General features: G+C 42.7%; 1 protein-coding gene across 1 annotated transcript in view; it reads left to right on the top strand.

Moving 5' to 3' along the window:
* The window catches only part of NOTCH4 (notch receptor 4), a 37,117-nt gene that overhangs the window by 11,042 nt on the left and 2,559 nt on the right, over positions 1-23,516 (top strand). The window contains exons 9-28 of the mRNA XM_044673936.1: positions 7,395-7,508; positions 8,125-8,238; positions 8,360-8,482; positions 8,766-8,916; positions 10,168-10,313; positions 10,593-10,745; positions 10,960-11,077; positions 11,248-11,335; positions 11,707-11,860; positions 13,153-13,337; positions 14,006-14,255; positions 14,579-14,691; positions 15,689-16,221; positions 16,832-17,212; positions 17,302-17,477; positions 17,820-18,045; positions 18,287-18,368; positions 18,473-18,611; positions 18,942-19,243; positions 20,535-20,682. Of these exons, the coding sequence (XP_044529871.1) occupies positions 7,395-7,508; positions 8,125-8,238; positions 8,360-8,482; positions 8,766-8,916; positions 10,168-10,313; positions 10,593-10,745; positions 10,960-11,077; positions 11,248-11,335; positions 11,707-11,860; positions 13,153-13,337; positions 14,006-14,255; positions 14,579-14,691; positions 15,689-16,221; positions 16,832-17,212; positions 17,302-17,477; positions 17,820-18,045; positions 18,287-18,368; positions 18,473-18,611; positions 18,942-19,243; positions 20,535-20,682 (3,696 nt within the window). The remainder of the gene's footprint in view (positions 1-7,394; positions 7,509-8,124; positions 8,239-8,359; positions 8,483-8,765; positions 8,917-10,167; positions 10,314-10,592; positions 10,746-10,959; positions 11,078-11,247; positions 11,336-11,706; positions 11,861-13,152; positions 13,338-14,005; positions 14,256-14,578; positions 14,692-15,688; positions 16,222-16,831; positions 17,213-17,301; positions 17,478-17,819; positions 18,046-18,286; positions 18,369-18,472; positions 18,612-18,941; positions 19,244-20,534; positions 20,683-23,516) is intronic.

Genomic DNA, 23,516 nt, shown 5'->3' with positions numbered 1-23,516 from the left:
GGGTGCCATGGATAAGCCATACCTCTTGCTTATCAAAGATGTAACATGGCCATTTAACATTACAAAGAGAAATTAGTTTCCTTTTGTTCAAGTTATATAGAGCCAATTTTTCCCAATTTTCAAGTATATACCCCAAAGGGGAATCTCAGGGTACATTCTGCCTCTGTCCCATTTGATGTGGAATGGCCAATACCACACCAGAGGGTCAATGACTGTGCATCCACAGAGGTTGGCCAACTTAGATCACTCACTCCAACTTTAGATCACTCAGTGTAACACTGAGGTGAGAGACTCCCCCAAACCAGAACGTCTTCTAGTATTGAAATGGGAAGACAAAAGACCCCAAAACCAGTGGCCAGGCTAGACTGACTTCTGGAGCTGATGGGAGAGAGGGCGAAAGAGGACCCACAAATATATCACCCAAAAGATGGGGGTTTCAGGAGTCCAAAAGAGGCTCCTTCCTACCTAAGAAGCTGTGTCCTTGTGAATGATCTGGAGTATAGGGTTGGGCACCAAATGATGTGGGGTGTAATGGTGAACCCTTGGGTTTGGGAAGGATACCTTTTGCAAGAATGCAAGACTCTGAAACTTAGCTTAAAACTAAAAAGAGAGATTTATTAGTAATGTAGAATTTTGGCCAGCAAGACAGCCTGAGTGGAACAACCCTGGGGGGTTGCTCCCAGAATGCTTCAGTCCTGGGGTTTTTATACTCTTTACAATAGTGAGGACATGATGTTGTGTCATGGTTTGAACATGACTCTAGAGTGGTAAACAGGCATTTGGTGGGGTGTTTGGTCATCTGACCAGAGTCTGCCTGAAGACCCTCATAGTTTAGGGAACAGAAGAATGCCTGAGATACAGCCCGATGGTATCAAGGTGTAGCCTGGAAGTGCATCTCTATATCCATCTCAATCTAAAGGATGATCCAAAGATGATAATAATCTCAGGGTCTTATAGAAGTTATCAGATGTTGTTGGATTAGGAGTCACAAGGACAGAAGGAGTAAGGGAATTTCCCTGTTTACAGTTTGCCTGGGTTAAGGGAGTACAATGGCCATGCCAGTGCTTCCCTAGTCCTAGAGACCTAAACAAGTTACTCTGGTCCCAAAGTATTTATTTCCTAAGATTAAAGGTAAAACCAGTCCTCTTACTTACTCATTGCACCACCCAGTACATCCAGCTAAAATGAACCTTTTCTAGCCCAGCTGTGAATTCAAATCACAATATTGACTCTCCCCCTCCACTCTTTCTGCCCTTCAAGTAGAGGGATCCTGTTTAGGTTTTTGTAAGGATTTACTGTATATAGTGCATGGTAATCAAGGCCAGAGAACATCCATAGATACAATGAAAAGTTCAAGGTGAAAAGGTGTTTAAAACAAAAGCCTCTGAGTCTTGAGTTGGAAAGTTTTATCAGTTTTTTAAATTACCTAAAGAACAATCTGTATGTGCCCCTGGTGTGATTACATATCTAAGCTTAAATTTTTTTTTTTCATTCAACCAAGAGAGACTCCATCCCAGCCAACTAAGTTGCTCAAGAGTCATGGAAGGAAGCTGAACATTCCTTAACCCCAACCTATCTGTGCCACTGACTCATGTGTCATTAAACAGTTCACTTCCTCTCTCTGTCTTTAATTTCCTTATCAGTAAAATGAGGGTTTTGGACTGGATGATCTAAATGGACCCGGCTTCTTTTTGCCAATATCTGTTAGATAAATCTAGAAATCCCAAACCAGGGCTTTGGATAAGCATTCAAAATGAGATAATATTTGTAAAGTGGCTTGCAAACCTTAAAGCTCTAAAATAAGTGCTAGTTATCCTTATTATTGTTTTCATATAATCTATGCCCAATTTTTATATTTTATTCTACCCAAGTCCCCAAGCTAAGGCTTGCTTATAGATATGGAAATGATTTCCAACCCTTGTCGGTTCCAAGGACTTTTCAGCTAGATAAGTGATTCCCAAAGTGGGCGCTACTGCCCCCTGGTGGGTGCTGCAGCAATCAATTGAAGCGGTGATAGCCACAGGTGCATTTATCTTTCCTATTAATTGCTATTAAAATTTTTTAAAAATTAATTTCCAGGGAGCTAAGTAATATTTTTTCTGGAAAGGGGGCAGTAGGCCAAATAAGTTTGGGAACCACTGAGCTAGATTGTTAGGATACCATCATTCACCAGAAATAGCTATGTCCTAATGAGGTTGTTGACCTCTCACTTTTCTTTTGATAATCATATTTGTTCTGCCTCATTTGTCCAAAAGAACATTTTGAAACTGGTTTAGAATAGACCTTAGAGAAAGGAGGTTTTGGGTTCAAATGTGACCTCAGATACTTCCCACCTGTGTGGCCCTGGGCAAGTCATTTAACCCCAATTGCCAAACTGTCTTCTACATTGGAACCAATATAGTACTTAGTATCAATTTTAAGACAAGAAGGTAAAGATTTTTTAAAAATGGACATTCAATTTTCTTTATCTGTAGGGTCCACTTATTCAACCCCTTATTTTGGTCCAAGAAGCTTTCTTCCTTAGCCTCACAAATAATATCCAGTCCCATCCCTTCATTCTTCTTTTGGGAATAGAATGATTAAAGACAGTATCCCTTCTGCCAGCTCACTATACACTGGCAATGCAAGAAAAGATGCCAAGCTCTTGTACTACTTTAGGTATAACCATCATATGTAATTCTGGAGCTTTTGGGGGAAAGGATGAAGGGAATGGGCATTTATATAGTCTTTACTATGCACCAAGCTCTTTTACAAAATATCATCTCATTTGAACCTCACAACTCTAGGAGGTATGTGCTGTTATGGTCTCCATCTTATAATTGAGGAGGCAGAGGCAAATATAGGTTAAATGACTTGGCCAGGGTCACACAGTCTTGCTGACTCCAGGTCCAAAGTTCTATCTCCTATACCACCAATGCCTCTTGGATGATCTAGTTCTCTTGGCTATGGTTTTTATAATAGGATGTCCAGCTGGCAGGGCTATTCTGGAGAACAAGGAAACACTTATAAATAATAGGATCATGGGACATAAATTTAAAGTCAGAAAGGATCCTAAAAAAATCGTTGTTTTCAATAGATGCCCTTGGAAGTTAAGTGACCTGCTCAAGGTCACAAAGGTAATTGTAGTAGGTAGAGAACAGGGATATGAACTCAGTTAATCTGATTCCAAATTCAGTATTTCTAATATATATCAGATATAGAATATATTTATGATTATGAATATATCAATCAATCATAAACATTTATTAAGTGCCTACTATGTGCCAGGCACTGTGCTAACTATTTCTATACTATATCTTAGTCAGATTTAGAATTTTCTGTTCTCCTATAAACAACATGAGATATAATAATACCAGTCCATCTCCCACTTGCAATAGTATCAGAGTAAAAGACTAATCCTCCATAGGTCAAAATGCACTGTTTTCTCCAGAAATATCCCTGGATAAATTTGAAGAGTATACAAACTGTTTTCTTAAGTTCCCTGAAGAAGATCCATCCCCTTTTTGGCAGAAAAATCTTGACCTTTGGCTAACTCCCCCAACAAGCAGGCAGCTTGTTAGAAATTGAATGTATTGTCCTTTGAGGGTTTTCCAATGCTCCAGTGTCTGCTGAAAAGGGGATAAGAAAGGGATAGGAAGGTTTTGAACAAATATATAAAGATATATTCTCCATTACCTGAGACCCAGCTACCTGAGCCTCTGCACTAGCTTGTGTCAGCAAATTCTCCATCTGCCTTATTTGGCCAGTTTAACTCTGATCCCTTATGTGGAAAGTAGAATCTGAAATGACTAAGAAAACAAAGTTTTGAGCTTCTGAGGATATCAATTTATTCTACAATGCATGCCAACTGCAGAGCAAATTGGTGCAATGGATAGAGCTCAGGTCTAGAGTCAGGGAGATCTGAGTTCAAATCCAGCCTCAAATGCTTTACTAGCTGTATGACTGTGGGCAAATCACTGAACCCTGTTTAACCTCAGTTTTCTCTTCTGTAAAATGAGTTGGGGAAGGAAATGCCAAACTGCTCTGGTATCTTTGCCAAGAAAACCCCAAATGCGATCATGAAGAGTCAGATACATCTGAAATAACTGAACAGCATGCCAATTGCTTAACAAATAGAGACCAAACCTCCTCAGCTTTAACATTGAATCCCAAACACAGCAGGAGACAGATTTTTGTGAATTAAAAAACCATCAAATAATACCAATTAATGAAAAGAAGATTATTAACAGGATACAAACCAGGATACAAGATTAGGTAATCTGATTTCTAATTGGGGAAATGATTAGGGACTTTCTAAAATGGGAGTGGAAAAGTGAATAAGTACAATTCCCTGAGATCAGAAAAAGAGGTGTCCCACTACCCCACAAGTGTCTGTATTCAATCAAAAGAAGAAGGAAGCAGTAACTGACTGACCAGTATAAAGTCAGTTTTCAGATAAGGTTGCTTGAGATACATAATTGTAAGAAAACTCCTTATATTAATCATCAGTTCTGAATGGGTTTCTGGTCAGCACAAACTAGATCTTGAGTTAAGCATTAAACAGATTTGGTCTCTAAGCAACAGGTAAGAGATGGTTCAGCCCCACCACACAGGGCTTGGTTCAAACAATGCAACGAAGTTTTCTCACTGTTCCATTGATTAAGTTTCCTCACAGGAATTGGACTAGACCCATAATTGAAAATAAAGAATAGAAAGGAAACTGAGCTAGATTCAGAACTGAGTCACAGGATGGAGTCAGTATGGTTCATTCAGTTCCCACAATACCCTTAATTCTCTGACCTGTGACCATTATAATATAGCCTCTGACTCTATCTTCATCTTGCTTCTGCTGCTCTAAGCCAAGGGTTTTAGGCCATCACACAAATCACCAAACCTATGCTAAAACAGTTGGGATCTCAATGAAATGGTTAAATGATCAAGACATGACAAAGGTAGGCAACTTGCTATTATTTTATTTTAAAGGCTGAGGAGGGTGTGTACTTACCAATATGTCACTATTGGCTATCTGTTCTCTGTTGTATCTGGTTTTTTTAATTTTGGCAACTCTAGATATAACCTTTCTACTAATATAAGCAGCTCACATGATTTCATCTATCATCTTTATTCAAATGATCCCTGGATCTATAGATCTAGCCCTCATCTCTCCTGAGTTCCAGTCCTGCATCACCAACTTGCAACTGGGCACCTCTACCAAGATGTCTCATAAATACCTCCAAATCAATATGTCCCAAACAGAACTCATTATCTTCTCCCCTAAATCTGACATTCATCCGAATTTCTCTTGTTTCTGTTAAGAATTCCACCAACCTCCCAGTCATCTAGGTGCGGACCCCTTGCCCCTCGTATCTAATCAGTTGCCAAGACTTGTCATTTCTACCCTGAAATACATCTTATCTCCACTAACACAGCCACACCCCTAATTCTGCCCCCCACCAATCTCTTACCTGAACCATTTATGAACCTCCAAATTGTCATCCCTGCTTCTATTCCCTCCTGCTTGCCAATCCATTCTCCACACAATTGGTAAAATAATCTTCCTAAGGCAGAGGTTTGACCCTGTTGCTTAGCACAGAGACTGGCCCATAGTAGACAATAAATGTTTACTGACTCCTCAAAAATCTTCAGTGGCTCCCCATTATCTCTAGAATAAAATACAAATACCTTAGCTACAATATTTCTCCTATCCACCTTCCTAGCCTCATTTCATACAATTTCCATTCACAAAAATCTATATTCTAGCTAAACTGGATTATTAGTCATTCCCTGAACTTCATTCCCTTATCTACCCCTCCTGCATTCATACACACAAGCCATTCCCCATGCCTGGATTGCACTAATCTCTCCTTCATATCCTTAACCCTGGGCAAATCACTTAACTCTGTTGGCCTCAATTTCCTCATTTTTAAAATGAACTGGATAAAGAGATGATAAACTCTTCCAGTATCTTTGCCAAGTAAACCCAAAATAGGATCTTGAAGACTCATTCATGACTGAAAATGATACAATAACAATAACCTCTTGGCAAGACCAGTCTTCAAACCACCATTGTCTTCATCCAAAGCTTCCCACTATTCAGTCATTTCTCCTGCTATGGCAAAATCAGTTCTGCATGTTTTCCACAGCAAAGGCTCTGTGTCCTAGCTGCCTGTGCCTCTATACCAGCATCAGGGACTGTTAGCTATCTAATTTTACTACAACAGTTTGCCTATATAAGCTCTGCTCCTCTACAACCATCATCATAGCACTGAGAGACCTAGCTTCTCTCTTCTTCTTCGATTATGAACAGGGATCTCATCTATTCTCAGAAATCACCAAGTATGTACCTGAGTGTCTTTAGATCCCACTACTAAACCAAAACCTCAGACCTACTATTTCTTTAACCCTTACCTTCCATCTCAGAATCGATTCTAAGTCTTGGCAGGAAGGGTGAGACAACTGGAATTAAGTGGCTTGTCCAGGGTCACACAACTAGGAAGTGTCTGAGGCCAGACTGGAACCCAGGACCTCCCATCTCCAGGCTCAGTGCTCTATCCACTGAGCTACCTAATTGCCTGAGACCATCTGCTTTGAAAATACTTTTTCCCTAGGCTCTCAGATTCCTAGCCTGTTCATCTCATTTTCTCACTATCACAACCCAATTTTTCCCCTTCAGAATTAACATTTCTCAGCTTGAATGGTCCAAAATTCATACTTGTTCTCTTCCCCTTTCCCTACTGGCCTCTTAAGGAACATAAAGGTATCTTAGGTTTCTAAGGATATTTACATCTAGTTTCAAGAGAATAGACGGAGAGAGAAACTCCCAAGGAGTTTTTAGAATTCAAAGCTTTTCAGATTGAATGTCAAATTTTCTTGAGTGGATTGCGAAATTCACTACCTAGCCTGATTTCCCTCAGGCTTCTATACTGTTCACCTCCTGCTCAGTCTCTTGGTTTCCTGGGCTTTCTTCAGTTTCTCACTGGAAATCCAGAATCTCTCTTTCAGACAGGGAACTTCTGCTTCTGCTCTTTTTTACATTTCTATTATTCCTAGAAGAAACTGGAAAGATTATTGTACAGGGTGCTAATGCCTGATATTTCCTTTGTTGTAGCAGCTGAGGTCAGTTATTCGAATAGTATAAGAGAGGCCAGACCATTATGCCTATCCTTGAACACAGGGAAATAATGGGAAGTATACTAATGAGCATTGGAACTGGTAATATAATCAATTTCATTTTATTTTCAGATCCCCATTCTTTCCTTCCCACATATGTTCCCCTCCTCCCCATTGAGAAAGCAAGAAACCCAAAGCCTGTATTCTTCAGAATTGGGTAGAGGGAAAGAGGGATCAAGGGCCCAAATGGATCAAGTTGGAGGAGATGCATGATCTCACTTAATTTATCCCATCCAATCGGGTAGGTTTTGAAGGACAGCTGTGCGAAGTGGAGATAGACGAGTGTGCCTCAGAACCCTGCCAGCATCAGGGCATCTGCCATGATCAACTGAGTGGCTTCCTGTGTGTCTGCCTTCCTGGTGAGTACCTCACACCTCTACAACCCCCACCACTGCTCTGAGACCCCTAAATATCCCTTACTCTGGAGCTCCCAATCTCCTTAACTTTGAACATCCCTTACCATACAAATTCAGTCCCTGACTCCCTAGGTTTTGTTGTTTTAACCCCCAATCCTCTGAGCCCCTTCAAACCTCCCATCCTACCATAAGTACCTGACCAGGAATTGCCCTCTATATTTCCCATATTCTTTTGCCCCCAGTATTTGTGTCCTTCCATTCTTCTCTAATAACCTCTATGTCTTCTGGATCTCCTTAAGCTACTGCTCCTCTCCCCCCTCTTTTCCTTTAATTTTCTCTCTCAATTCTGCCTGCAACTCCTTTCTCGTCTTTATCCAAAAGCCCTATCTCTTCATCCTGCTTCTCCAGCCTCCCCCTCAGTCTTCTGATAATCCATTTCCTACCACCTAATACATTCCCAGAATTCTATTCATCCCTAAAGGCCACCCTCTCATGCCTGCCTTCCCTGAGAAACCCTCCCAGATATACCTATTTGCTATCACATAGTCAGGAGGGGAGCTGAAGTCCTTCTCCATCCTTGAACTTTGACTCACACCTCTCTCCGACATTTACATACCAGGTTTCACTGGCCCTCATTGTGAAGAGGATATAGATGAGTGTGCCAGTTCCCCTTGTGCTCATGGTGGGAAGTGCCAAGACCAGCCTGGGGCTTTTCGCTGCCAGTGTCCTTCAGGTGAGAGCTGGGGAAGGGGAGGAAGGGGTTGGACACTCAGATGCCTTAAAGTTGGAAAGGGATGGGGAGGATGTATATTTCAAAAGTCTCAAATTTTCCCAACTTCCTTCCTTCTTTCCAGGATTTGAAGGTCTTCAATGCCAGATAGAAATAGATGAATGTCTTAGTGACCCCTGCCCCTCAGATTCTACCTGTCTTGATCTCCCTGGCTCCTTCTCCTGCCTTTGTCCTCCAAATGTTACAGGTCAGCAGGGAAATGAATTACAAAATAAAGAATAAATATTTGAATCACACACTAAGGAATGAGAGGTAGGGGAAGACAAGGGAGGCATTTTCAGAATGGAGTGAAAGGTACTATGGAATGTGAATGTTAACTATGATTGTGTCCAGGGTTCAGCTGGGAAAGACTAGGGGGTTCTTAATCTTGGGGGTTTATAATCTAAATGGAGTTGACTGGAGAGTTTCTCAGTGAGTACGTAGAGGACCCTGAGAATCTGGCCCTTTTGTCTCATCTTTCACATACCCAGGACGACTCTGTGAGTTCTTCTTATGCCCACCCTCCCTGTGTCCTCCAAAGTGGGAGTGTCAAACAGAAAGCCAGTGCCTCTGCCCTGATGGAAACCTTAGCTGTCTCCCTGCCAAAGACAACTGCACCTGCAAAAATGGACAATGCCAAGGGTAATAATACCTCCCCACATTCTGTTTCTAAACATACTTTTCAGTTGAACTAAAAGGGAGGGAGACAGAACACAGTCAACAGAGGGACAATGGGAGATGGTCAATGATGAGAGAATGAGTAGCAGGAATTTCCCAGGCTATATCCAGAGTGTTCCATTCTTTGCAAAATTTCTCAGACAGTGGAAGGTCATAACTGGGGCATCCTTCAATTTTCTGAGTATTATATTATCCCAATATGACTAGATATTCTTCACAGGTCTTCTTTTCCTTTATTAATCCTTTCTGCCATCCTCTGAAGTACTTCAAATTCTCCACAATTCAAGTTATCAAACCCCAGGCTAGACACTTAGGAAAAAATCAGAAGTGACCAAAATGGAAGGATGATCTCAATATCTATATCTTATATATTTTCATTTCTGTACCTCATTATCTTCATGGATACAACCCAGGACCAATGCTTAGGATAAACAATTAATGAATTTCTTTTCATTAAAAAAAATCCTGTTTTTATTCTGATCAATTCCTCCCTGTGTTACACTGACATTATTTATATAAAGGAGAAAATTGTCGGGTTTTCTTGACCTAAGAAGGCTGAATTGTAGTTTCTGAGGGAGTATCTCAAATTAAACTTGGTCATCTCAGTTTGGTGAACCTTGGTCAAGCTCATTTAAAGTAGAAGTGTCAGAAGGAGAGGAAAGCCTCTGTCTCTACCCCAATGGAAGCCAAGCTGGACACCCCACCCCCAACCTTTCCTCTTCCACCAAGGACAACCGCACCTGCAAATATGAACACCATTGTTCTAAAAGAGCTGGAAGGGCCTTTTAGAGATCAACTAATCCAACTTCCTCATTTTACAAATGAGAAAATGGAGGCTTATAGAGGTTAAGTGACTTGCCCAGGGTCACATAACTATTAAATGTCTGAGGCAGCATTTGAACCCTGTTCTTTCTGATTCTAAGCCCAACACTCTATCCACTACACCATGCTGTTTCTACCATGATCAGGAAAAATATATTGGGTCAGAGCTGAAAGTGGAAGAGATCAATCAATTGATTAGTTCTAGAATGGGAAAAATAGTCAGTTAGTTGATATCATTTGGGAAAGAGAAAGTTGTTGAGAAATGAGATCAATAACTTTTCAAAGCCAATGGTCATTTGGAGGGAGGAGAGGAAAGTAGGGGGAGATTTAAATGAAGGAGCTGAGTCCCCACACACATGCACCCAATATGTATACTTCTCCTTCTAAACTTAGATCTTCATGTGTATGTGATGTGGGCTGGACAGGGCAAAGCTGTGAGGAGGAGCTGGGAGGCTGTGTTTCAGAGCCTTGTGCCCATGGAGGTACATGCCATCCCCAGTCCCATGGTTACAACTGCACCTGCCCCACTGGATACACAGGTGAGACTCCTGTGACTCATATACCACCTAAAGACCAGATTGCTCAATTCAGTGCCTGGAGTGAGTCCTAGCTACCACAAAGGAAAAGGAAAGAAGTTTGAGGGGAAAAGAGCAAAAAGGGAATAGAAGACATATGAGAATGGGATAATAACAAAAAGAATGAGTGGAGGGAAGATAAAGGGGAGGAGATGGACTAGAGGGAAGGGAGGAAATTAAGAAGAAAAAAAAGAAGACAAAGAACAGAAACTCCTGGGTTAGGTCCTTATCCATTTATTCTAGGCCTCACCTGCAATGAGGAGGTAACCAAATGTGACTCCAGGCCATGTCTTAATGGTGGCTCCTGCAGCCCTACCAGTGAAGGTTACTCCTGCACCTGTCTTCCTAGCTACACTGGGTCCCATTGTCAGACCCAAAAGGACCACTGCACATCTGGTAAGTGTCTATCATGGGCTGGATGGGAAACACTGGCTGAAATCAATTTGTGCTAAGTACAATTTAAGTGTTGATTTGTATTGAATGAACAGGAGGGATACTATCCTAAACTATGTTACATTGACCTGGGTGTGAAATGAATAAAGTTGCTACCTATAGAAAACAAAGTGGAAACCAAAATCCACACCACTCTTCTCTCCATTCCTTCTCCCAGTCTCATGTCTCAATGGGGGCACCTGTGTGGATAGAACCAATACCTTTATCTGCTTTTGCCCCATGGGATTCAAAGGGACATACTGTGAAGATAAAGCTACCCAAAACTGTGCAGACAGGTAAGTGGTAGGGGAACTCTTTCCACTTCTCCCTTTCCCTACTCCCCTTGGGTCCTGGTTTTTCTTACCATCTATATTCTGGAAGCTTCCCTTATGTCCCTTCCCTCTCTGTCTCACATCTCCCCTGTATATGTCTCCTCTTTTTCCTCCCGTATCTTCCCTGTCTACAGACCCTGCAGGAATGGGGGAACCTGCCAAGATGGCTTGGAGGGACTTCATTGCATCTGCCCTCATGGTTACACAGGAGACAGATGCCAGGTGAGGGGGTCATAGGGATTCCAAGGTAGGAAGCTAACATTGTAGGGTTTGTGAAAACCAGGATAATGTGGGAATTAGTATCCCCATGGATTCAGAATATTAGGATGTGTCTGAAAGTTGGAATGATAATTTAAGATTTGGGAGAGCTTTCTCTAGACTTAGATAGGAGGAAGATAAAGGAAGGTCAAAAGGGATTTTAGATATATGAAGCAGTTGTTGAATCAGGAGGATCCCAGAGAATATGGAGATTTGCAAGGCTGCACCATTGTGAATGCATTTGAAGTTGGAGAGAGTTTTCCAGGGTGGGAATCAGGAGGCTAAAGGTATATGATATCCCTGGTCAGACTTATGCTTCTTCCATCTCTTTACAGAATCCCCTGGATCTCTGTGCTCCAAATCCCTGTCAACACAATGCCTACTGCCTCCAGACTGGCTCCACCTTTCAATGTCTTTGCTCTAAGGGTTGGACAGGGTCTCTTTGTGAACTGCCTCTCTCTCCCTGTGGAGTGGCTGCCCTTAACCAAGGTATCTTATCCTAAGATCAACTTCATATCCAAAAGGCTGGCCTAGGGCATCTGTCCCCCGATACCAATCTAGATGATTATTATTATCATTATTCACATCCAGATTATATAATCCTTTCAGGATTAAAAAGCACTAAGGCAGATGGTGCAAATATCCCCATTTTACTGATGAAGAAACTGAAGCTGAGTGAATAAATTCCTTGTCCATGATCATAGAGCTAAGAGTGACTCGAATCTCAATCTCCTGTTTCCAGACCAACAGTGTTTCCCCAACACACAGTCAATACACTACAATTCAGCACAATTTAATTCTTTTTTTTTTTAATTTATTTTTTTTTATTTCAAACCCTTAACTTCTGTGTATTGACTTATAGGTGGAAGAGTGGTAAGGGTAGGCAATGGGGGTCAAGTAACTTGCCCAGGGTCACACAGCTAGGAAGTGTCTGAGGCCGGATTTGAACCTAGGACCCCCCCCACCCCGTCTCTAGGCCTGGCTCTCAATCCACTGAGCTACCCAGCTGCCCCCTAAGCACAATTCAATTCTAATCAACATAATTCAAGCCCATACACAGAGCAGCTGAATATAAATCCACCCATACGTAACAAACTTCAACACAACACAACTCAATGGCACTCCCAGCTCAATATAACTGAACTCAAAATATTAGAGTTAGAAGAGATTTTTAAATTTACCTGATTCAATACTCTCATTGTACAAAAGAGGAAAATAAATGCCAAAGCCATAGAGCTAGTTAGTGGCAGAAACTATAGGATTCAAATTCAGGTCTTAACAATTCTAAGTCTAGGGCTCTTTCAGTGCAGCCCAGATAATCCAAACCAACCCAACTAACAGCATTCTGATTCAGTACAATTTAACATAAAACAAGCACTATTAATGTAATTCAATCTTAGTCAATACACTTCATCAATGACTTTCAATACAACTCAACCATACTCAACCACATTAGGCCCAGATATAAATAGCCCAACATACTATAACTTACGTCTTATTCTTGGTGTTTGCAGACACCTTTTATCTCTTATTCCCTCATAATCTTGGGATGGGGGTACAAGTAAATTAATGGACATAATTGTGATTTTTAACCTGTTCCCTGCCAAGGGTCCTCAGACTCAGGAAGATCCTCTCCTTATATTAGAAATGTTACTGATACAAAAGGGAAGGGTTATTTTCCTTTTCTAGTTAAATTTTTCTCCACTCATCTCATTGGACTGCTCCCACCTCACTTCTTCAATTTCTTCTCTCTCCCTTTTTTCCCATGTCTTTCTCTCCAGGCATAGAGGTCTCCTCCTTGTGTCAGAATGGAGGGCTCTGCATGGACAATGGTATGTCCCATTTCTGTCAGTGCCCACCTGGGTTCCAAGGCATCTTATGCCAGGACAAAGTGAATGTGTGTGAGTTGGGGCCCTGCCAGCATGGGGCTACATGTATGACCCATCTCAATGGGTACTTCTGCCAGGTGAGAGGGACTAAGGTAAAAAGAAGTTTCAGGGAACTTGGAGGAGTGGGAATATAGTCATATCAGGGCACTGAAAAGATATTTGATTTGAGAAGAGGCCTTAAGCTGACAGAGTTGAGGGGGTTGTTGAAGGAAGTACATAGACTAAAGTTCAGTTGCATAAAATAATTTTATATATGTATGTGTTATGGCTATAATAAATTCAAAAGAGTAAAGCTAAGTCTGGATCCTGAGTTGAAACTAATTGATGGTGGTGAGATATTTGAATGAAAAGAAGAACTGTGGTGAGATAGGAGTAAAAATCATTTTATTTTAGAGCTGGGAGGAACCTCAAAGATCATCTAGTTCAACTCCCTTTACTTTACAGCTCTGGAAAGAGGCCAAGAAAGATAAAAGTAATTGGTCAAAGTCATACTGCAAGTTGTTGGTAGAACCAATACTAGAATTCAAGTCTCCATGACTCAAATCCCAGTTTGGTGCCTTTTTCCATATACCCATTTGTTCAACTGCCTTTAATCAAGAGTTGTACTGTTGGTATTGAGTTCTGTGAAAATACATTGAGTTATGTTGAACTGCACTAAATTATATTTGGTCGTAGTGATTTGTGCTGGGTTAATCACAGATTCACATTCCGTGCCTCAGCCTGAGCTACCCTCCTGACCCCACAGTGTGCCCCTGGCTATCATGGACAAAACTGCTCAGAAGTGGATGCTTGTCAGTCCCAACCCTGCCATAATCATGGTACCTGTTCCTCAGTCCCTGGTGGTTTCCACTGTTCCTGCCCACCTGGCTTTGTGGGGCTACGCTGCGAGGGTGATGTGGATGAATGCCTAGACCGGCCTTGCCACCCTGCAGGCACTGTGGCCTGCCATTCCCTGGCCAATGCTTTCTTCTGCCAGTGTTACCCAGGCTACACAGGTGAGAATGGAGACTGAGGATGGAAATCAAGAACAGGAAGGCTATAGTGTGGATAACTCTGAGGCACAACAAACGAACAAGGGTGGACAGAACAATATCCTCCCTACCTGCCCAACTCACTGCTGGGTTGGCAGAGACTTTTTTTCCACCTCCTCTCCAAGTTCTATGCCATACATTTTACCCTCTTCCAAGGAAAGAGACCCTACACCACCACCACCATCGTGAATTCTTTTACCTGAACTCCTGGTCCCCAGCAGGAAATAGGAGAGAAATATAAAGGAAAAAATAATTTCTTACAGTGGATGTCATCCTCATATCCTCAGGTCAACGGTGTGAGGAGAAGTTAGATGCCTGCAAGAGTCAGCCTTGCTCCCATGGTGGGACCTGTGAAGTAGAAGCTGGAAGTCAACTTGGTTTCACTTGCCACTGCCCCTTGGTAAGTGATCTCTCATTCATCAAACAGCTCACTTTGGTCACTTCCATGACAAATAGCAAATAGCCAAGGAGATTAGAACATAATTATAGGAAGAAAGCATAAGGGAGAAACATAGGATTCAAAAGGTCAGGGGGTTTGGACAGCAGGAAGCAAAGGTCAAGTCCTCAAGGAGGAAGCTATAGGTAAGTGCTCAAGTCAGCCAGTAACATACATATGGAATATATATATATATATACATACATATAATATGTAGAAAGGTCAGGAAATCATGAGCAAGTGGATGGTGATGTTCAGAAAAGCATGTGTCATTAATCAATGAGATTCTATGACTGATAGCTAAGAGCCCTGAGTGTGTAGACTCAACTCTACAACCAGTAATAAGAAGCATTTATATATGACTTTAAGTTTTGCAAAGTGCTTTACTATATTCTCTCATTTGATCTTCACAACTACCCTGGAAGGCAGGTGCTATCTATTTCCTCCACTGTACTGAGGAAACTAAAGCTCAGAGAAGCCATATGTCAGAGTCCAGTCTCCCTGAATCTGAGCCCAGTGTCCTGTCTACTGCATTCCCTAGCTACCACTAACTAGCTTTGTGCCCTCTGAGTCCACTTTACCTATTTGGGTCTTAGTTTCTTTACCATGAAATGAGGAAGTTGTATCAGGTGGCCTTTAAGTTCCTTCCAATTCTGATATGCTTGCAGCATAATGTACTGGAGAAGTAGTCACAAATCCCAGTAGGCTCAAATCCAGGTACCATACTATGTGACTATAGGCAAGTCACTTCAACTCCTGAGGCTCAGTTTCCTCAGCTGTAAAGTGAGCATAATAAAACTTCCCCTACCTACCTCACAGGGCTATTGTAAGTTTTTGTCAACCTTAGAATATCACAGAAATGTGAGTTGATTATAGAAGCTGACTTGGAGGTGGAAAGTGATTGTAGTGGAGTAAGTCACCCAGAGTTCTTAGGCTTAACTTTTTTCTCTCTTCCATCCAGGGCTTTGAGGGTCCCACCTGTCTCCATGGGGCCCCTTCCTGTGGCTCCCACCACTGCCATCATGGGGGCCTCTGTCTGTCCTCTTCCCAACCAGGATCTACCCCTCACTGTGCCTGCCTTGAAGGCTATGGGGGCCCTGACTGCCTAATTCCTCCAATCCCACAGGGTTGTGGATCTCCTTCCCCTTGCCTACACAACGGCAGCTGCACAGAGTCCCATGGGGTGAGGGGCCCTGGTGGCTCTGGTTTCCTTTGTTCTTGCCCTCCTGGTTTCCTGGGGCCCCGGTGCCAAACATCTGAGGCAGAAGGATGTGAAGGTCGAGGTGGAGATGGGGCCTGTGATCCCAACTGCAGTAGTCCTGATGGAGGCTGGGATGGGGGGGATTGCTCGCTAGGGATCCCAGATCCCTGGAAGGGCTGCCCTCTTCATGCTCGATGCTGGCTCCTCTTCAGAGATGGGCAGTGTCACCCACAGTGCAACACTGAGGAGTGTCTGTTTGATGGCTACGACTGTGAGACCCCCCAAACCTGCACGTGAGGCTTCTAAGGGACACTGGGGAAGAGAAGGGGTGACATAGGGGTCAGGGAAGAACCCAGACTTCCAATCTTATTAGGCTTCTTGTGCTATTATGCCTCCTTCCCTTGTAGCCTCTCAGCAGGGAGGCAGTAGAAAGGAGAAAGGATTGAGATGAAGGAGTCTTGGGAGCAGGAGGAGACAGGACATCAGAAGTCACAAAAAGAACCAAGAAAATAGAAAGGGACCTGTGGGCTACTCTTGGATACTGAGGACATCCTGACTAGGCCCCACTTGTACATAGTATATTCTATCTTCTCCCACCCCTAAATCCCATCAGTAAGGGTCACTGAGGGAAAAGAACTTGTAATTCCTATCTCAAGAGTTTAGGAAGAGAAGTGACCTTTAGGAACCAGAAAATGAGGAACCCCAGCTCCAGAAGATGATCAGGACTTACTAGATACCATTATTGATGAGCTTCTCTCATTTAACAGCCAAGGGGAATAGTCTGTGGAGCTACTGGTGTCTTCTTTAGTTGGGAACAGAGAATGTGGTACCAGGAAGGATCTAGCAGGGGAGCATGGTTTGGTGGGAGGAAGGGTCCTGAACCCTCTTCTTCCTACCTCTCAGTCCAGCCTATGACCAGTACTGCCGGGATCACTTCCACAATGGACACTGTGAGAAAGGCTGTGATACTGCAGAATGTGGCTGGGATGGGGGGGACTGCAGGACAGCAGCCTCCAACCCTGAAGCGGGTCCTTCCCTGGCCCTGCTGGTAGTCCTGAACCCTCCCAACCTAGACCAGCAACTCTTCACCCTGGCCCGAGTCCTCTCTGTGGTGCTGAGGGTCGGGCTATGGGTAAGGAAGGACCAGGAAGACAGAGAGATGGTATACCCCTACCCAGGGCCTCAGGCCGAAGAAGAGCTCTGGAGAAATAAGAACCTCCAACAAGAGAGAACAGCATCTCCCACCTACCTCTCAGGCAAAGAAAGTGACACGCTCCCTGCTGGGTAAGGAAGGCTAGGGGAAGCTAGGGCTAAGGCCTGGGATGGAGAACCAGTGCCCAGGTAAGTAGGTCTTCATGCTTCTGCCCATACAGATTTGTGGTGGTGCTGGGAATAGATTCATCCCGCTGTGGCTCTACCCCTCCTGCCCAGCAATGTCCCTGGGACCCAGGCTTCATGCTCCGCTTCCTAGCTGCAATGGCTGCTGTTGGGGCCCTGGAGACTCTCCTGCCTGGGCCTCTGCTAGTTGCCCATCCCCAGGAAGGCTCAGGTACATGTTACCATTCCAACTATTAATTTTCCCTTGGACCAGGCACAGGTACTCAACCACTTGAGTCTTATCCCATACTTATCTACAGCCTTTTCCAGACCTGTCTGTTGTCTCTCACTTATTCTTGTCCAGGAGAGGGAATGGGATGACTAGAACCCCACAGTAACCAGTAGTAGGAGTGTTCCCCTCCACTGATCCTCTGCCTCTCACTCCATCCCTATATTACTTACCTGTCTGTCTCTATATTCTCTGTATCAGATGCACCTTCCCTATAGGAGACACATTTGCTTCTTCTGTCTCTTTCTCAATCTTTCTGATTCTGTCTTCATTTCTCTTCTCCAGCACCTCCAGCACCCCAGCTCCCCTGGCCTGTGTTCTTTTCCCCAGTGGCTGGGGTAATTCTCCTAGTTCTAAGTGGGCTTCTGGTCCTCCAACTTATCCGGAGAAGGCGCAGGGAACATGGGGCTCTCTGGCTGCCCCCTGGTTTCTCCAGTCGGCCTCGGCCTCGAACTAGGCCTGCCCCCCGTGGACGTCGGCCACCTCTGGGAGAAGATAGCATTGGACTCAAGTAAGAGCAGGAGAGACCCCAAAACAACTCTGGAAAAATAGGGAAAGCTTACAGAAAGAGAAAAAATAAGGGAAAGGAGGAATAATGATTTCAGAGAGACAATGAGTTCTAAAGGCAAAAGGAATGAAATCAGCATGCAAGATTGGAGAGAGGTTATCTATGATATAAAATTTGGATCTTGGGTTCTTAAGAGTTTCATGTTAATCACAGGAATTCATCCCCTATCCCTTCTCCCTCCCAGGCCACTGAAACCAGAGACTGAGGCTGATGAGGATGGGGTTGTGATTTGCACAAGTCATGAAGAGGGAGAGGAGATATACCAGGTGAGGTATATGAAATGGAGATGGAGCCAAGAGCAACTTGGGATTTAGAACTGAAGGACAGAGAAGTCATCCCTTTTGCCTACCTTCCTCTGCCCCATCCCCAGGCAGAGGAAAGGGTCCTGTCCCCTAAGAACCAACTCTGGCCTCTGAGTGGAAGAGGACAAGAATGTCTCCAGATGGCCATGCTGACCCCTCCCCAGGAGCCTGAGAATGAAGCCCCTGATGTAGATGCCTGTGGACCTGGTATGTGAATAATCTTCATTATTAAAAAATATATCCAACCAACCTTTCTCCCCACCCTTGCCTCCTCCCACCCCCTTGCCCCCAATCAATGTTTAGAATCACTGAATTATAGAATGTTGGGCCTGGAAAAGATCTTAGAGATCATCTAGTATACCTCTCACTTTTAGATAAGGAAAATAAGACCCAGAGAATTTAACTGCTCTGTGCTAGGTCACATAGCTAGTTGGTAGTAGAATTTTTCCTTTCCAACACCTTAGTTTTTTTCCAAACCACCAAATCTGTCATTTTGATCTCCTGTTGTTTTTTTCCCTCGACCCCTCTCTTCTGCAGATGGGGTAACCCCACTGATGTCAGCTGTGTGCTGTGGGGGATCAGAGCCTAGAATACAAGAGGGACTGTGTCCAGGGCCACAGGGAACAGAGCCCTGGGAGCCACTCTTGGGTGGTGGGGCAAGCCCCCAAGCCCATACTGTGGGATCAGGGGAGACCCCACTGCACCTAGCAGCCCGATTCTCCCGACTACCCGCTGCCCGACGCCTCATTGAGGCTGGTGCCAACCCCAATGAGCCAGATCGAATGGGACGTACACCCCTTCACACAGCTGTGGCTGCTGATGCCCGAGAAGTCTGCCAGGTTAGACTCTTAAGGGGAGCAGAGACTGGGGAAAAAGAGATAGTAAACACAACAGGGGATTAAGAGCAAATGACATAGAGCAAGAACAGTTAAAAGGGGAATTAAATGGGACACTATTTGATCCAACTCTTATGCCTTAAAGCTGGTTTCCCAAAGCATCAGTTCTTCTATTTGGAAATGGACCAGGGGACTGCATTATTTTTTAAACCTTCCCTGATACATAAATAGTAGCTCAAGGCACTGAGCCTTCTGTAGCTTCTTGTGTATGGGGTTATCTTCACTATCTGAATTTAGAGATCTTTATCACCAGGAGTCTAATTACCTCATACGGTCAACTTCCTCTGCTGTCACCACCACCCCTAAGCACCCAGTCTTAGCACCCATTTCTCTCTTACCCTTTACAATCTTACATATACTCCAGATCAATTTTTTAGGATTTATCTGCAAGGGAAAGGAAATTAAATACAAATGATATGTAAAGATAAGATAAATGTAAGGGCACATAAAGAAAAACCTTTTAGTCCAGAATGTGTAGCATTTAAACTTTTTTTAACCTAATTCTTAAAGTTCCTCTAGACTAATATGGACCTTTCTTCCAAGGACAAAAACCCAAGGACATTACTCCCCAACTGACCACTTCTTGGGTCATCCTCCCATTCCCAGGCTCATGCCCAAAAAATGCAGATCTTTAGAGTGGGTTTTGATGTAGTAAACCAAAAAACATAATTAGGGTAGGACAACAAATTTAGAGTGTTTGTACAGTCTTCAGCAGCTAAAAACAACAGGTTTTGGTATCTAGTAAGAATAATTAGCTAAAAATAGTAAAAGTTCCTAGTTTTACCCATATTACTATGTAATCACTTAGTTAACCAACTTTTACTAACTTTCCTTCCCCTTAAGTCCAAAATGGACAAAAAAAAAAGAATTACCAAAGTTTTTTCTCATCATAATAATTCAACACAAAGATAATAAAGCTAAATGTAATAATAAAGACCAAAGTTAAAGACTCTTTTCTTTCCTTCATCAGGAGATCAAAGAGAACCAGAAGCAGGTGAACAGATAGATGATTTGGGGGTTGAAGGGGAAGGACTTCAGATATGAAAGAGAAGGGCAGAGAAGAGAAATAAGAAGAGAAGGGCAGAATAAAAATGTGTATGAGTGAGAAAAGAAAGGAAAAGGATAGGAAAGTTAGGCAAAGTAGGGCTGTATGGGACTCAAGCTTGATAGTTCAAATAGCCTCACTGTTATCCTTCCACTGTCCTCTGCCTACCCCCAATACCCACTGCTCCAGCTCCTGCTTAGGAACAGACAAACTTCAGTAGATGCAAGGACAGAAGATGGGACAACGCCCCTCATGCTGGCTGCCCGACTAGCTGTGGAGGACCTGGTAGAAGAGCTGATTGCTGCCCAAGCTGATGTAGGAGCCAGAGATAAATGGGGTAAGGACCTAAAGAGACAAATGTAGCTTGTAAAAAGGCTGGTGTATTGGGAATTACTGGAGTGGGAGACAGGAGAAAGAGGTATTGATAGAGATAACAATGATATTCTTCCAAATCAATACAATGATTAAGAACTATGTGTAAAACATTGGGCTAGGTGCTAAGAGTTCAAAGGCAAAAATGAAAATCCCTGTCTTCCAACTTCCATTATAATAAGGGAACACTACAAGTTCATAAAAAAGTAAATACAGGGGGCAGCTGGGTAGCTCAGTGGATTGAGAGCCAGGCCTAGAGATGGGAGGTCCTAGGTTCAAATCTGACCTCAGACACTTTCCAGCTGTGTGACCCTGGGCAAGTCACTTGACTCCCATTGCCTACCCTTACCACTCTTCTGCCTTGGAGCCAATACACAGTATTGACTCCAAGATGGAAGGTAAGGATTTAAAAAAAAAAAAAAGTAAATACAAAGCATTTGAAGAAGCAGTCTTCTTATAGGGAATGGCACCTAAATTGAGCCTTGAAGGAAGTTAGAAATTCTAAGAGGCAGAGGTAAAGAAGGTTTCCCTGGGGAACAGTCTGGAAACGGGCAGAGAGATGGGGAATAGAGTATCAGTATTTGGAAATGAGATTATATTATAGGATAGCTTGCCTAGAACATTTTGTTGTTGTTCTTGTTTAGTCATTTGTCAGTCGTGTATGACTCTTTGTGACCCCATTTGAAGTTTTCTTGGCAAAGATACCAGAATAGTTGCCATTTCTTTCTCTAGCTCATTTTTACAGATGAGGAAACTGAGACAAACAGGGTTAAGTAACTTGCCCGGGATCACACAGCTAGTAAGTGTCTGAAGTTAGAATTGAGCTCAGGAAAATTAAACTTCCTGATTTCAGGCCCAGCATTTTATCCACTATGCCACCTAAATAATATGCAATAAATCTGAAAAGTGGTTTGGAGAAATACTATTTTATCATAGAGTTTACTAAGGAGCTACTGAAGTTTGTTTTTGAATCCTTCCTTTCTGTTTAGAATCATTACTAAATATTGGTTCAAAACAGAAGAGTGGTAAGGGCTAGGCAATCAGGGTTAAGTGACTTACCCAGGGTCACACAGGTAAGAAGTATCTGATGTCAAATTTGAACCCAGGACCTCTTATCTCTATACCTTTGAGCCACCTAGCAGACCTACTACTGAAGATTTCTGAGCAGGGTGGTAATATGATTGATCAAACTTATTTATGTTTTAGAAAAATCATATTAATAGCAACGTGACAAATTGATTAGGAAAATGCCATTAGATTCATGCCATTTTTGTGAAAAAGATAAAAAGATGTGGGCTAAGTGTAAATACAATGAGATGGGTTTAGAAGTGGTTGAATGCCTCAGAGTGGTCATCACTAGCAGATGTCAACCTGAAAGAAGGTCTACAAGTGGATGACCTCTCTCTTTCCTAACTTTGTGTAATCTACCAGCATCCAGATCTGAAAAGAGTTTATCAGAAACTAGAGCATGTGGCTGAATCTAAGATGGAATTCAATAGGGATAACCTTATACTTGGGTTGAAGAAATCGACTCTCCTAGAACAAGATGAGGGAGATTAGACAGCAGTTTGTCAGAAAGAGATTTGGATGTTTTAATGGGCTACAAGCTCAATATGAATTTACCATGCAAAATGGCAGCTAAATAAAAATGACAATTTGACTTCAGTTTGCACTGAAAAAGGCAAAGTTTCCAGAGATTAAATAAATGATAGTTTCTCTAAACTCTGCTCTAAGTCAGATCATATCAGGAGTACTGTTTTCAGATTGGGACACTACAATTTAAGACGGAAATTGATAAGCTGGAAAGAGTAAATAGGATAGTGAAGAGGGCAACTGGGTGGCTCAGTGGATATGAAAGACAGGCCCAGAGATGGGTGGTCCTGGGTTCAAATCTGACCTCAGACACTTCCTAGCTGTGTGACCCTGGGCAAGTTACTTAGCCCATATCACTCTTCTGCCTTAGAACCACCACACAGTGTTGATTCTAAGATGGAAGATATGGGTTAAAAAAAAAAAAAAAAAAAAGATAGTGAAGGCCTTAGCCATGTCATATGAAATGGGTTAAAAGAACTCAAGGGTGCTTAGCTTGAAGAAGAGAAACCTTAAGAGAGAACAAGATAGCTACCTTGAAGCCCCTGACAGGCTATCCTGTGGAAGAAAAAGTAGACATATATTTGGCCCTTGTGGGCAGAACTATGAGCATTGTATGGAAGTTTCAAGAAAGCAAATTTAGGCTTCATGGAACAAAAAATTTCCTAACCAGAAAGGGAAAAGTAGAATGAGGCACCTCAAGAGAAATGAGTTTGCCTTCATGGATATCAGATATGAGTTGAATTAGCTGGCCATTGATATGCTTTTTATCAGTGGGATGCTATGAGAAAGGAGAGAATGGAATCAGAAACCAACTAGTAACCTATTGCAAAACAATAGAGAAGATGTGAAGTAAGATCATTGCCTTGAATTAAGAGAAGCAGCAGCAAAGAATGTTGTGGGGATAGAATCAATAAGATATAACAACTGATTGAATACATTGCTGATCTCTATGAGCAGCAAGAAATTTCTATACTAAGATTCTTATGGGGGAAAAAAAAACTAAGATGTCAGTGACATATCCAATGGACAAGTGTGTACAAGTAATTGGTGATACAGAAAAAGCCATTCTTATAGAGACAATAATTGAACCTGTGGTAGCCCAGGTTATCACCAAGAGAAACTGTAGGGAAGAGAATCCAGGTCAAAGAATGCACCAATGTCTACAGGGCAGGACATGGATGGTGATCATCCAGCAAAGGAGACTGA

The sequence above is a fragment of the Gracilinanus agilis genome, chromosome 4, assembly GCF_016433145.1.
Source record: "Gracilinanus agilis isolate LMUSP501 chromosome 4, AgileGrace, whole genome shotgun sequence".
In the NCBI taxonomy this organism is placed as follows: domain Eukaryota; kingdom Metazoa; phylum Chordata; class Mammalia; order Didelphimorphia; family Didelphidae; genus Gracilinanus; species Gracilinanus agilis.
Note: the sequence above shows the minus strand (reverse complement) of the source record. Positions and strands in the feature narration are given on the sequence as shown.